The sequence below is a fragment of the Hipposideros armiger genome, unplaced genomic scaffold (assembly GCF_001890085.2).
Source record: "Hipposideros armiger isolate ML-2016 unplaced genomic scaffold, ASM189008v1 scaffold_505, whole genome shotgun sequence".
NCBI lineage: Eukaryota > Metazoa > Chordata > Mammalia > Chiroptera > Hipposideridae > Hipposideros > Hipposideros armiger.
Window position 1 is genome coordinate 613221 of NW_017731855.1, and position 13616 is coordinate 626836.

A 13616-nucleotide genomic window follows, 5' to 3' on the forward strand; every position below is an offset into this window, starting at 1 on the left:
TTGTTCTGGGAAGGCTGATTTGGGCAAGAAACAGGGCCATGTCCAAGTTCCCTTAGTGGGCCAGGGCTTTACGAAATAGAATGAAGTCAGAAGGCATGGGAAGGGCTGGCCGAGCGGCGCGTTGGTTAGGAGTTGGCTTGGGACGCCAGCTCTGAGCAGCAGGGCCCTGGTTCGGATCCCACGTTAGGGCCAGTGATGCTGCGCCCTCTACAGTTAAGATGCTGAACAATAGCTCGACCTGGAGCTGGGCTGCCGTGAGTCGCCAGCGATGGCCTAGGCTGCAGTGGGGCTGGTCAGCAGCTGCTGTGAGCTTTTATGAGCTGCTGTGAGCCGCCCGGAGCAGCCATTCAATGACCAGCAAGCGACTGCCTCACCCGGGAAGAGCGCAATGATAATACCAACATGGGCCAGTGAAGTGACGTCCTCCACAACTAGACTGAAGAACAAAAGGACAGCAACTTGTCTGTTCCCCTGCCCCGATAAAAATCTTTAAAAAAAAGAAGGCATGGGAAACAGTATAGCTGCCACACAGCAGAAGCCCCTGGAAAACCTGGAGGTTTACAGGAGGGGCCTGCTGCTGTGTGATAATAATGTTTTGAATGCAGGCCCTCATATCCACTCTAGCCATTGAAAAACACATGACAAGCTTTGGCACCACCACCGTCAAAATAACTAACACCTATATGGCTCTTACTATGTGCCGCTTGACATGCATTATTTCATTGACTTGTCCTATAGTTAACTAATACTGAACTTTAGAGATGAGGCAACTGAGGCACAGAGAGATGAAATGATATGCCCGAGATCATATTGTTAATAAGTGGTAGAGCTGGCCTGGTCCCAGACTGCCTGGTTCTAAAGCTGTACACCACATAATACTTCCTCTCTCTGCAGTGACTCCATCTGTGGCAGATAGCAATAGCCCCTAATCCAAATCCCAATCTCATCCATTCAAGCAGTAGTTATTGAGCGCCTTCCATGTATCAGGCGTTGGGCTAGGTACTTGGAAAGCAGCACTTAACAGACTGAGTCCCTGTTGCCATGAGATTCAGAGTCTAGGGGTTGGAAGGAGGCAAGAAACACATCAATATAGAATATGTCCAGTGGTGACAAATGCTAAGAAGAAATAAAACAAGGTAAGACAGAGGGTGACAGGTGGGGGTTCTATTTTTTAAATATTGGGTTGTTGGAAAAGTCATGATGTGTTTTTTCTGTTTTTCGTTGCAAAAATGCGTCATGACTTTTCCAACCACCCAACAGATTGTTCGGAGAAGACCTTTATGAAGAGAGGGCATTCAGATGAAGATTTGAATGAAGAAAGGGGAAGTCATGTAACTATCCAGGGAAAGAGCATTTCAAGGAGAAGGGGGGGAAACGGGCAAAGGGCCCGAGGCAAGATTGTAGTTGGCATGTTCTACAAATGACAAGGAAAGCTAGACTGGAGTGAGTGAGATGGGAAGTTGTAAGACATGAGATCAGAGAGATAACAGGGGCCCAGACGAGGTAGGGCCCCATTAAAACCTTTGGATTTGATTCCAAGTGAGATGGGAAACTATTGGAAGGTTTTGAAGAGTGCTGTGATATGACTTTATTTTAATGGTGTCACTGCGATTGATATCTTGAGAATAGACTGAAGCGGAGGAAGGGAAGAAGCAGGGAGAGTAATTAGGAGGCTACTGCAAAAATCCAGGGGGTAGATGGTGGCTTCTTGGACCAAGACGATAGCCGTGGAGATGGGGAGAAGTGGTCAGATCTTGGACATATTTTGAAGGTAGAACTTACAGAATTTTTCGAAAGATTTGACATCAGATATGAAATAAAGAGAGGAGTTAAACATGACTCCAATTTATTAGAAGGATGCAGCTGCCACTTTCGAGTCTTGCTACAAAATGAAGCACAGAAATGGGTCAATAGGCCGAGAGTTGGTTTTATCTCGGGTTGGGTTTTACCAGGCAAGCAGGATAGAGAAAGTGAGCGACTATGGATGGATAGTACTTACAAGAGTGATTGTAACCACCCCGAGTCAGTGCATTGAGATCCAAATCAAAGAGTTAAAGAGCTAAAGTTGGCAGAATTGTCTGTGCATGAAGAGCCTGGGGTTTTGACTAGTCTGAGAAGTCAGATAGCTCCTCTGAATCCCACTTACCAATGCAAATTCCCCAAATGACTCAAGATCAGTCATTGCTGCTCCTCCTCTGAAGTACTCAACACGCTCTTGGACATCACCTCCCTCCCCACCTCCTTGTGCCCTTTTTAACAAAATCTTCTACAGCATTTCCTTTAGTATGTGCTGCTACCACACCCCCTCCCACATGTTTACTTAACTCACAAGTCTCTGAGAAAATCACGTCACATGACTGGAAAAGGAATTTCTAGGAGAGAAGTAAATTCTACCAAGTTGAGTACATCAGATATATACCAATTCCCCACTGAAAGCCCAAAAGGAAAGCCAGAGTGATGGAATCTGGAAACGGGTGAGGTCTTCTTCCCCTGTAGGCAGAGGCCCTACTTGGCTGCCATGTACACAGTGCCCCACTTGGAAGCCTGTGCATCCTCCAATGAGAGCAAGGCATTCAACATGTGCTCTCAGAAACCGCAATAGAGAGCTCTTAAAATCAATCGGACCCTGGTCTATTTGCACATTTCCAAAAGGTGATGAGGAGCCCTATCAATGCACACCCAGCTGTCAGGGTGACTTCTCCATGAGGCACAGCAGGCCTAGGGCCCACGAATATTTTTAGGAGCCCATGAAAATGCTGTTCGCTTCTTTTAAAATTGTAAGAAAAATGAATAGTGATGAAAAGGAATATCTGAAAATGACTCCAGCTTGGATTACATTTGTTTTCAATACCGATGCAGTCACAAAATGTTTTTTCATATTTTTCTGGGGGAACGGGCCCATGATGGCCAACGTGTCTAGGCTCCATGAAAATCACACTGCAGACCTTGTCAGCTTAACTTCTATGGCTTTCTCCAAACCTGGATATTTTAATGAGCATATTTTGACATAGCTCTTGAAATAATTGTTTTGAGATAGAAGACTGCATCTTTTAAAAATAATACCTTAAAGAATATAGTCATTAGTATTGTAGTAACTGTGTATGATATCAAATGGGTACAAGATTTACTGGGGTGATCATTTTGTAAGTTACATAAATGTCTAACCACTATGTTGTAGACCTGAAGCTAATATCTTGTATGTCACATGTAATCGAAACATAAAACAATTATTTTTAAAAATAAAAAAAAAACAAATAGTGTACGCAATAGACAACCCTGATATTGTTAAGGGAGGGGGAGAGGGATGTGGCTAGACTTCATCTATCAGTCTCTGGCCCCGCCCCCGATCACCAGGTCATCCATATTGGTTGAGAGGAGGCTGGTATACCTACATGGGACATGCTTTATCATATCACAAATCCTTTGGTGCTCCTGCCCTTGTCGGGCCAATAGTAATAGTACTATTGGGTTGTCGGAAAAGTCATGACGTATTTTTTCTGTTTTTCATTGCAAAAATGTGTCATGACGTTTCCGACAACCCAATAGTAGTATTAACAGTAATACTGTTAATGGTGATAATAGCAAACAATTGTGGCACTCGGATTGTGTATCAAGCAGTAACCTAGCACTTAATGCAATGGAGTAAACAATGAAATAGGTGAAGAGCTTTGATTAAACAGTGTTCATTTTCACATTAAACTTCTAAGAAAGGGGTGGCAGCTTCTTACTCGACAGTGACTTGCCTTCAGCAAACATGATCACTTGTCTAAGTGTATTAAGAGCATCAGAGCAATGTCTTTCAGTAATAGACATAGGGAACCCCACCTGCAACATGCTCACCATTCCTCAGGACCACATCTTCACTCTGGCTCAAAGGACTCAGTTCCTGGGGGTTCTTGATATTGCTCAGAGCTCTGGAGAAGTGTTCATCCACGACGCTGCTGATGTCCCCTTGGAAATAGGTGAAAATGACACACCGGGAATTCCATTCAGTCTTTATAGGCCTCTGCATCGAGCCAGCATTCATCTTCATTTCTTCCATTGAGACACAGGTGATTGCTGCAGATCACATGCAAAATATTACCGGCAATATATTTCCAAGGGCCGTGGCTATAGTGGGCATGGGCAGCATCCTTGGGGGCAAGCAGTTTGCTCCTACTGAGTACAGGCTCAACAACCACGCTTGCTGGTCTGAGGACAAGCTAAGGCACCTCGTCTGATCAGTGTTCAGGAAACAAGACAGCTCTACAAAGTGCTAAAGGGGCCCTTCCAGACAAATGAGAAATATTATCAGTTAACATGATTGAAGATCATCAGAAAATGGAAAAAAAAGGACAATGAGGCTGAAACATGGAGTCACTTCCTTCAGGGGAAGCGCCTTCCTCCCCCCAGAACTATATGTAAATCCCCCTGAGCAAAGGGGTGAGCTCCCCTGTAGAGCTGGCTAAGTAATCCAGCAGGTATTGACAATTTCTGTTTTCATAGGAAGTACTGCTTTCCATCTTGACCACTTCCATGCCAGATAATAAAACACACCAAGTTCTCCCTGATGCCAGAATCTATGTGAGAGTGGCCTGCACCTACTCCCTGCCCCTTCTTAGAACCAGTGATTACAAACCACACTAGTCCTAAGGCCTCCTGACAGAAAACTGCTGAACCAAATGCAGATCTCAACACACACACACACACACACACACTTTTTACACTTATATATTGTGGCAGCATTGGTGAAAAGCACCTGAAAGATTGTCAGCTCTGCTCACCCACCATACCCTTTGCGCCCAGAACAGGGCCTGCAATACAGTAGATGTTTAATAGCTGTTTGCTGAATCGCCTTAAACCTGGCCTCCATCATTGTATCTTACCCGTGAGCTCCTTGAGGGGAGAGGCTTTCCTTTTGCACCCAGGCCAGAAAACGGCACACACCAGGCACTCGTGCTGTGACCTTCCTTTAACTAGAGAAGCAGTCCAACTGAAGCTCCTTTACCTTTGGTCACCCAATCTGACTTTGCAGTGCTCCAGCCAGAGACACCTTGAATCTATTTTTTTTTTCTGCTTCATGTACTTTATTTATTACTTTTTTATTGTTAGTTTCAGGTGTACAGAACAATGCAATAGTTATCGTTTTCACCCTCACAAAGTAACAACCCCCCTCTCCTCATCTATTGCCCTCCCCCCCATATCATGCTTATCTATTACAATTCCATTGACTCCATTCCCACTCTACTCCATGTCCCGTGACTATATGTATATATAACTATAGTTGACATACATTATTATTCAACATCAGCTTCAGAAATAGTAGATTGGACTCCTTGAATCTATTAAGTCTTGTGAAAATGAATAGAGTTGAATAGCCTGACTCCCTTCCTAGTCCACAGATGCTTCAGGATGTGAGCCATTTCTTATTCATTTCTTTATCCCTAACACCTAGCACAATGCAGATATTCAGTAAACAATGGCTGAATACCATAATGCCTTTCATGCAGAGACAGCACAATGCAAGGAAATTATACCAATTAGAGGAGTCAGAGGGTCTGGGGTTGACTTTTGTGAAACCACTTGGCCTCTGGGCTTCAGATTCCTCGTGGGTAAAATGAAGAGGTTAAAATACTTGAATTCTGCAGCCTGTTATTTTATGGTTCTGCTAGAAGCATCAACAGATTATGATGGGGACATTAGAAAGGAATCTGGCTGTGAGGGGGGGAACCTTTCTAAAGCGTTCTCCTTTCAGAGTCATTCTAGCCCCAGTCATAACTGGACAGTGTTGTCTCCAGAAGCCTTTGAGCACATCAATCTGTTTCCCCTGGCTGACAGCCACACTAAGTATAACCAGGCACTACCTGAAAAATGACTCCATTATATCCTTATTGCAAAAAAACACGTGAACAAACCACCTTGAAAAACTCTTTGGCAGTTTCGTATAAAGTTAAACATACACCTACTACATGACCCAGCAATCCCACTTCTAGGTACACAAAGCCAAGAGAAATGCAAACATATGTCCGTACAAAGACTTGTATGTGAATGTTCATAGCGGCTTTATTTATAATAGATGCGTGGTCTCATAGCACTGAAGAATGGAGACATGGACCAGAGAGGTCAAATTTGCAACAGAGTACAGTTTATTAGTGCAGAAAATAATAGCTCTCAAAACGAGTGGGGATCCCGACTGGGGTGCCCACAGCTGAGGCAGCAGCTTTATTTATAATGGCCCCAAAGTGGAAATAGCCCAAATGTCCATCACCAGGAGAGTAAATAAACTAGCTGTGACATTTTCACACAATGGAAAGTTATTCAGCAATAAAAAGGACCAAGCTGCCAGTCCACACAACAGCATGGAAGAATCACAAAAACATTAGGTTGAGTGAAAAAAGGCAGACACAAAATACCACATATTATACGATTCCACTTACATGGAACCGGCAAAAATAATATCTGGTGATAGAGGTCAGAACAGTGGCTGCCTGCGGGGCGGAAACTGTGAAGAGGCAGGAGGGAATCAGGGGTGTTGAGAATGCCCTGCATCTTATCTTGCTAAGGTAAGGGGGAAGGTTGTATGTGGATGTATACCTTTGCCAAAAGTCATCAAGCTGTACATTTAAGATCTGTGTGTTTGCTGCAGGTAAATAAAATATTCCTCAATGAAAAAGCACATGACAGACATATTCAGGTACTCAGAGTTGAAGAAATAAAGCACTGGTGTTATTCTAGAGCACATGCTGAGATAAGTCAGAGAAAGATATATACTGTACGATATCACTTATATGTGGAATTTTTAAAAGCCAAACTTATAAAAACAGAAAGTTATATGGTAGGTACCAAAGGGTGGGAGTGGGGGAACAAGACAGATGTTACGTAAGAGTACAAACTTGCAATGAGTAGTACATAAGCCCTAGAGACCTACTGCATACTACAGTGAATACAGACAACAATGTTGTATAATCATCGTCAACCTGCTAAGAGACTAGAACTTAATTATCCCAACTACTAAAAAGAAAGGATTACTGTGTAACAACATGAGAGGTGATCATTATGGCTACAATGAGAATCATATTACAATATATAAATTTACCCAATTAACATGCTGTACATCCTAAAGTTAGTTATATGTCAAATATATTTCAAAAAATAGCAGAACATTAAAAAAATAGCAGAAAATAAAGCAGAGGTGTTATGAATGATAAAGTAACAATAAATGTGGAAGCAGCACTTTTTCTAAAGCTACGGTTTACTGAATAATTACTTTGTACCAGAAAGTATACGCACATTTTCTTCAATCTTTACAACCCTCAAAATAGGTTTTATTATGCTCATTTTAGAGATGAGCAAATTGGGGCTCGGAAAACGTGAAATAAACTGCCCCCTGCCACACAGCTAGGTGGTGGCAGAGCTGAGACTTGCACCCAGGTCTCTCTGGCTTTAATGACTCTCCTTTTTCCACAGCCCCTTAATGTCTACCAGGTGGAACTAATAATGCCTTCTGCTCCGTGGGCCTCAGTCTCCCCATCTACCAAATGTGAGAGCTTAGCCTTTAATTTCTAGGGGACCTAAAGCAAGCCCCTGGTTTCCTGTAGTGAATGCAGGCAGAACATCCGTGCACTCCCTCGGGGCTTCTCCTTGAAGCCTCTCCCTGCAAGGGCTGCTTACCGCCTTTATTGGACCCTTATTCTCAAAACTGCCCATGGCCACTGCTCTAGGCTTGACACAGCTTGCAATCTATCTTTGCTAAGTTTCCCTGAAGCCATGAGAGAAGCGAGAAGCAGCAGGCCAGGACACTTGGGACCTTAGGGCCCTGAAACACATCCTAGTCTCCTTGGGTAGAAACCACAGGCCACCTGGCCACAGCCAGGAAAGGGTAGAGATAGAGAAATTCAGAAGCAACATCTTAGCCCCATCACCTTGGAAGGCTCAGACCGTAGGCAACTGGGGATCCTGAATAAATCACAAGGATGCCCTCCGCCTCCTTTTTCCTATCCAAACGCTGGAAATGCACTCGAAGGAAAGCCCTGGGCTACTGTAGGTCCCCATCCCCCTCACAAGCAGTTCTCCAGGCTGTGTTCGGTTCTCAGTGGACAGGATCTGCATTTGAGGGATGTAAAAATTCTGAGAACTGCTAGTTGGCTTAATCCTTTGCAGAACTGCATCTCCCTGCACCTCTGGAGAAACCTGAGCAGTTTCCTCCTCCAATGGGCCCTCTTTGGAGGTCAAAGTGGATCTGGCTTAGAGGAGGATGCTGCCAAGTTGGAAGTGAGGGGTATCCGTGAGGCTTGTAGTAAAAGCCTCTTGGGAACAAAACCCCAAGGCCAAGCTTTGCCAGCTGTGCAGTGAGAACAGCGTAATTGCAAAAGTACATCGTAGCTTGCAATTTCCCCCAACACACAAAATATACAGACACCAAGTGCTCCAAGCAGACCTTGAAATATTGCCCAGTCATCTGGCCAAATATTTTAACATCGAATCCAATACCAGCTGTTTGACCTCCACTCTACCCCAGTGCCTGCAGGGACACACTACCCACACTTCTGCAAAACGGTAACCAGCACCGGGGGATAGGGTGGGGAGTCAGAGAGGTTGTCACCACGATCACTTGGAACAAAAGCCCCAAAGGGACCAGATTGTATCTCACTGAGCAAAGCATGTGATGCTCACCGTTCCCCCACCCCCGCCCCCATCCCGATTCCTTCCCAGTTGAGTTTCCATCCGTTCCCCTCCCAAAAAAAACAGTCCCCAGCTTTTCTTACCTTAATTCCCAACCATCAGCTGAAACAGAGCAAGATGCAGCGGCCCAAGCTATGGCTGGGCAGAGGTGCGTTTTGATGGCCAGAGCCGTCTGGCCCCCTTCGGAGCAGCTCAGTGCTCGCGGAAGCAGAGGTTGGGGATTTTGTACCCTCCCCTCGCTGCTTTCTGCCCCTCTACAGGGCTACAGGACACATTTCCTGCTAGCTATCTATTAAGAATGCAGAAAATGCACTCCAACAAGTCAATCGGGTTGGGCACCTGCAGGAATGAGGAAAATAGGTAGCTGTTTTTTATTTCTTTCTTTTTGCATTAAAAAAAAAGGACTTAGCGATATTGTCTCTTAAAATAGGCGGTCAATTGTTTGCCCGGAAACCACACAGAGAGTCAATAACAAAACACCTGAAACATCAGTTGCGGGGTTGGAATCAAGCTGATGTCACTTTGCATCTCAGGAATTGAGAAAGTCAGCTTAATTCATCACGAGTTTCTCTCTCTCCGTGGTAAGAGAAGGGGCGCCCAGACCCCTATGATTATGGACTTGTCACAGGCCTCTCTGGCCCCAGAGGGAGTCAGGACATCTCTGAACCCGCAATAGACAAAGCAGTTCAGGGACTCCAGCTGGAGGTTTGGAGCAGGGGGGTCCACATCCTCATTTTGAAAAATCTTCAATATTACCTAAGGCAGTGACACCATCACTCAGGCCCCAAACCCTGGAGCCAGTATTTGCTCCCCTCATTCTCTGTTTCAATAATATCAACTTAACAAATATTTATCAAATACCTACTGTGTGCCAGGCACCTATTCTGGGAGTTCTGTTCTACAGTGAGCAACACAGAATACATCCCTGCCTTCGTGAAATAAATACACACATGCTATGCGTTTGTGTGCACATATACATATGAATAATATATGTATATGTAGGATAGCAATAAGTACTACAAAGAGAAATTGATTCAGGAAAAGTCAGCCTAAGAGGAGAATAGGGAGTGTGGGGTGGGGTGGGGGGTGATTTATATGGGGGGGGTGTCAAGAGAGGATTTTCTGATAAGGTGAAATTTGAGCAGAACCCTAAGGGGGGGGGAACCAACAAACTATGTTGATACCTGCTGTCCTGATATCTGAGAATATCAAATGCAAAACGTGGGATCATGCCTGCTCTGTTCACTGATGGATGGGTGAGGAAGCCAGTGTGGCTGGAGAGAGGAAATTAGGGGGGGAGATGGGGGCCAGATCACATACAGCCTCATCAGCCCTGCTAAGGCTTTTGACTTTTCCTCTAAGTGGGCAACCCTCCCAGGCCTCTCAGATCTCAGCTGGAGCATTATTTCCACAGAGAAGGCTCGATGAAGTCAGCGTTCCTTATCAAGAGATTCTCTTAGTAGCAGATTTAATTACTGCTGCAGTTGTACATTTATTAGAGAAATTACGACGTTAGTAATTTCTCTCTCCACCACTATTCATTCATTCACTCACTGATTTTGACAAGTCTTTCAGCCAGCTAGGAAGAGATGACAGTAGTCCGTTAGTAAGGAGAGAAGTCTGAGTTGGAGATATAAATTCGGGGGCTGAAGGTATATAGATGGCTATTGGAGCCTTGGGCTCTAACTCACCCAGGGAGAGTAGAGAATGAGACATAAAGAAGAACTAAGACCAAGTCTTGTGGGACCACAGCATTTACTGGCCAGGTGGATGTGATGAGCCAGCAAACCTTAGGGAAGTTATTTCTCACTTCTTTGCTCATTTTTAAAGTGAGAGTGCTCTATTAGATGATCTCTAAGGTTTCTTACAGCTGTGCTATTCTAAGCAAATCAAGAGAATGTGGAATTTTAAATGGTAGAAAATTAACAAACTGGAATTTTCATTTTTATTATTTTCAAATGCAAGTGCTCACTTTCAGTTCAAGGTGCTATAGACTGAGCCAATGTATGTAATCTCATTTTCCTTCCAAAACCCCACTAAAATGTCAGAAGAGATATAAAAATAAGTTGGGAAAAATCCAGAGCAGTGCTACAAAGCCAGAAAAGGTATCAGCAGCAAACAAGAGAAACATAATGACTGGTAGTTAGTTATTCAGTGGACTCAGAGGACCAGCTACTGCACTAAACAATGCACATGCATTAAACCACTTAAATAATTCCACAAAACAGGTACTATTATTAACCAATGTTAAAAATGAGTAAACAGTGTCACAGAGAAGTTAAGAGCTTGTCCAAGCCATCCAGTCTGACTCTAGAGTCTGTCCGTTAAATCACTGCTATGCAACCTTTCAGAAACAATAAGAAATTTCTGTAAGTTATAATGTGGAACCCACAGCCTGCTAACACAGGAATAAGAGAAGGATATTGGAGAAATCATTATGAATTGTCCAAACAGAGCCCAAGAAAAAGCTCAGAATTAGTGGGGGCTAAGAGCTAGAGTGAGTCGTGGAGGAGAAAGCAGGGAAGTTACTTAAGGGTCTGCCAAAGAACTGGGCCATTATCCAACTCTGTGCAGAGTGAGAACGTCTTTCTCAGAAAAGTACTTCTTGGGGGCCGACCGAGTGGCTCAGTTGGTTAAGAGCTCACTCAAGAGTGGGAGCTCTGAGCAAGAGCGGTTCGAGTCCCGGCCCGAGCTGAGCTGTGGCTGAGCTGCCAACAGGTAGCAGGATGGCTCAGCTTAAAAAAAAAGTACTTCTTGGGCACAGAGACGGAGCCCGGTGTGGACTTTGTCATCGGAGAGAGAAGTAGGGAGTGCCTGGGTAATTTGGGAACCACCATAAGGATATGGAGACGAAAGGCATATTGACACAGCCGTTAAACCCTCTAAAGCACTATACAGCTAATAAGACACTTTCTCAACCTCTGACTGTGGTCTGTTCCCTATCCCTGCTCCATAAACGGGAATCGTCTTGTTGGCACAACCCAACCACTAACCTGCACAGCTGTGTCACATTCAGAGAAAGGTTGTCAAGTGACTAAGGGACCTTTACAGCTGCTGAGGACCCCAAACCACTTACCAGAATGTAGCAGTCTCATCCTTCATATAAACGGTCAGTCACCAGAGACACTTAAGGGAAACCGAAAGCATGATAAACACTAGGGCGAACAAGCAAAACAAATGACTTCCGAGGCAAAAGTTAATGTGGAAAATGTTTACAATTTCTAAGTAGTATCTTGGGAGATATCTGAGAAAATATTGCACTCATGGAACAAAATTAGTCTGCTATGAAAAGAAAGTAATCAGAGAATAAGACAGATTTATTCCAAGTTGAAAAAAAAACAATTGCTGAAATAAAACAGGTAAGTAGCAATGGACATAACTGAAAACTGTCCCGGTACCTTGGAAGCCCAAGTCATGAGAGATCAATGGGGCAGATTATAAAGTACAAATAGGAATTTCATATTAAAGATTTCAAATCAGTTGGAAACAGATGGATTAGTCAACTCATGTTATCAAAATAACTGGCTATTCCCATGGAAACAAATCAAGTTAGAGGCTTATTTTAAACCCCAGTTATCCCCTTTCTCTCCCACTTCAATTTCTCCATCTCTACTGAATCATTTCTGTCATCATTCAAATATGCCCACGCAGCTCCTATTTTTAACAACCCAACCACCTCCGTGTCCTTTCCTCTGTTGCCCTGCACAGCAGCACTTGAACTTGTCCATGGTTGGTCACTCTCTCTACTTGTCACCTTTCCTTTCACTCCTAAAACCACTCCAGTGGGGCTTCCATTTTCACCACCCTGATGTCTCTGCCCTTTTGAAAGTTACCATTCACTTCAGTTGTTACCAAACCCAATGCTATCTCATCCTACCCAACCTCTAGAGGCATTTAGCAGGATTGATCCCTCCCTTTTATTCTTCCAACATTCCCTTGGCTTCTTCCGTGGCACCACTCTCTCCTGTTTTGCTTCGACTCCACTGGCTCCTTTCTAATCTCCTTGGCTCAATTTCAAAATCTTGGATTGCCTCAGGGATTCAGTAGTTCTGGTCTCTCCTTTGATTCTATAATCTCTCCTTTGATGATCCCAGTCCCAGAGTTTTGAATATCTTCTATGTAACTATGACTCACAGATTTGCATCTGCAGCCCAGACCTCTCCTCTAATAGGCATCTCAAACCTCATATGTCTAAAAATGAGCTCTTAATTCCCCCACCCCAATTTATTTCTCATGTTTTATGCAAAGGTAAATATCGTAAGGGTTAAAGATATAAACGTACAAATATAGAAATGTATAAATGGGAAATATACTACAATACATACAATATTGACCTGGGGAAGGTCTTTCCAAGTACGACACAAAGCTCAGGAGTTATTTTAGAGAAAGATTTACCAATTGACACACAGAAAACCTCTGTGTGCCTAAAATCAACGTAAAGTTGCAAGACAAAGGGTAGACTAAGAGAAAGCTCTTGCAGTGCCTATGACAAATGGTTATTTATAATATAGAAAGAACTTTTACGAATCATTAAGAAAAGGCAAACAAGCCGACAGAAAACTTGACAAAGTCTATGAATAACCAAATACAAGGTGAAGAAATGCAGATGGTCAGTAAACATTTGAATCCGCTGCTTAACTTCACTAATTATCAGGGCAATACAAATTCAAATGGGATGCCACTTGCAATGATCAGATTAGCCAAAATGTAAAAGATGCATAACACTTACTCGTCACAAAAACATGGGGACAAAAACACTTAACACATCTGTGAGGGGTGGTATGAATTTAACATTTGTGGAGGGCAATTTGGCCAAATTGATCCATTTAAAATACACCTGATTTATGATGCAGCAAACCTACTTTATGAAACCTACTTTTAAAAAATACTAAAAGATATTTAAAATTAAACTGGCGTCCGATTTATAACAAGGTAACTAGAAGTCAGCTGTGAAG

General features: G+C 43.5%; 1 protein-coding gene across 2 annotated transcripts in view; it reads right to left on the minus strand.

The window, feature by feature from the left end:
- Window positions 1-11786, minus strand: part of VGLL1 (vestigial like family member 1) — a 28947-nt gene extending 17161 nt beyond the window's left edge. Inside the window, exons 1-2 of one of the 2 annotated variants that reach the window (XM_019667777.1) lie at window positions 11738-11786; window positions 3841-4059 (exon numbers count right to left, since the gene is read on the minus strand). In XM_019667777.1, the coding sequence (XP_019523322.1) occupies window positions 3841-4059; window positions 11738-11756 (238 nt within the window). In that variant the 5' untranslated portion in view covers window positions 11757-11786. Of the gene's footprint in view, window positions 1-3825; window positions 4060-11737 lie in introns of both variants that reach the window. The other variant, XM_019667776.1, reaches the window with a different exon arrangement.
- Between the last annotated feature and the right edge of the window lie 1830 nt (window positions 11787-13616).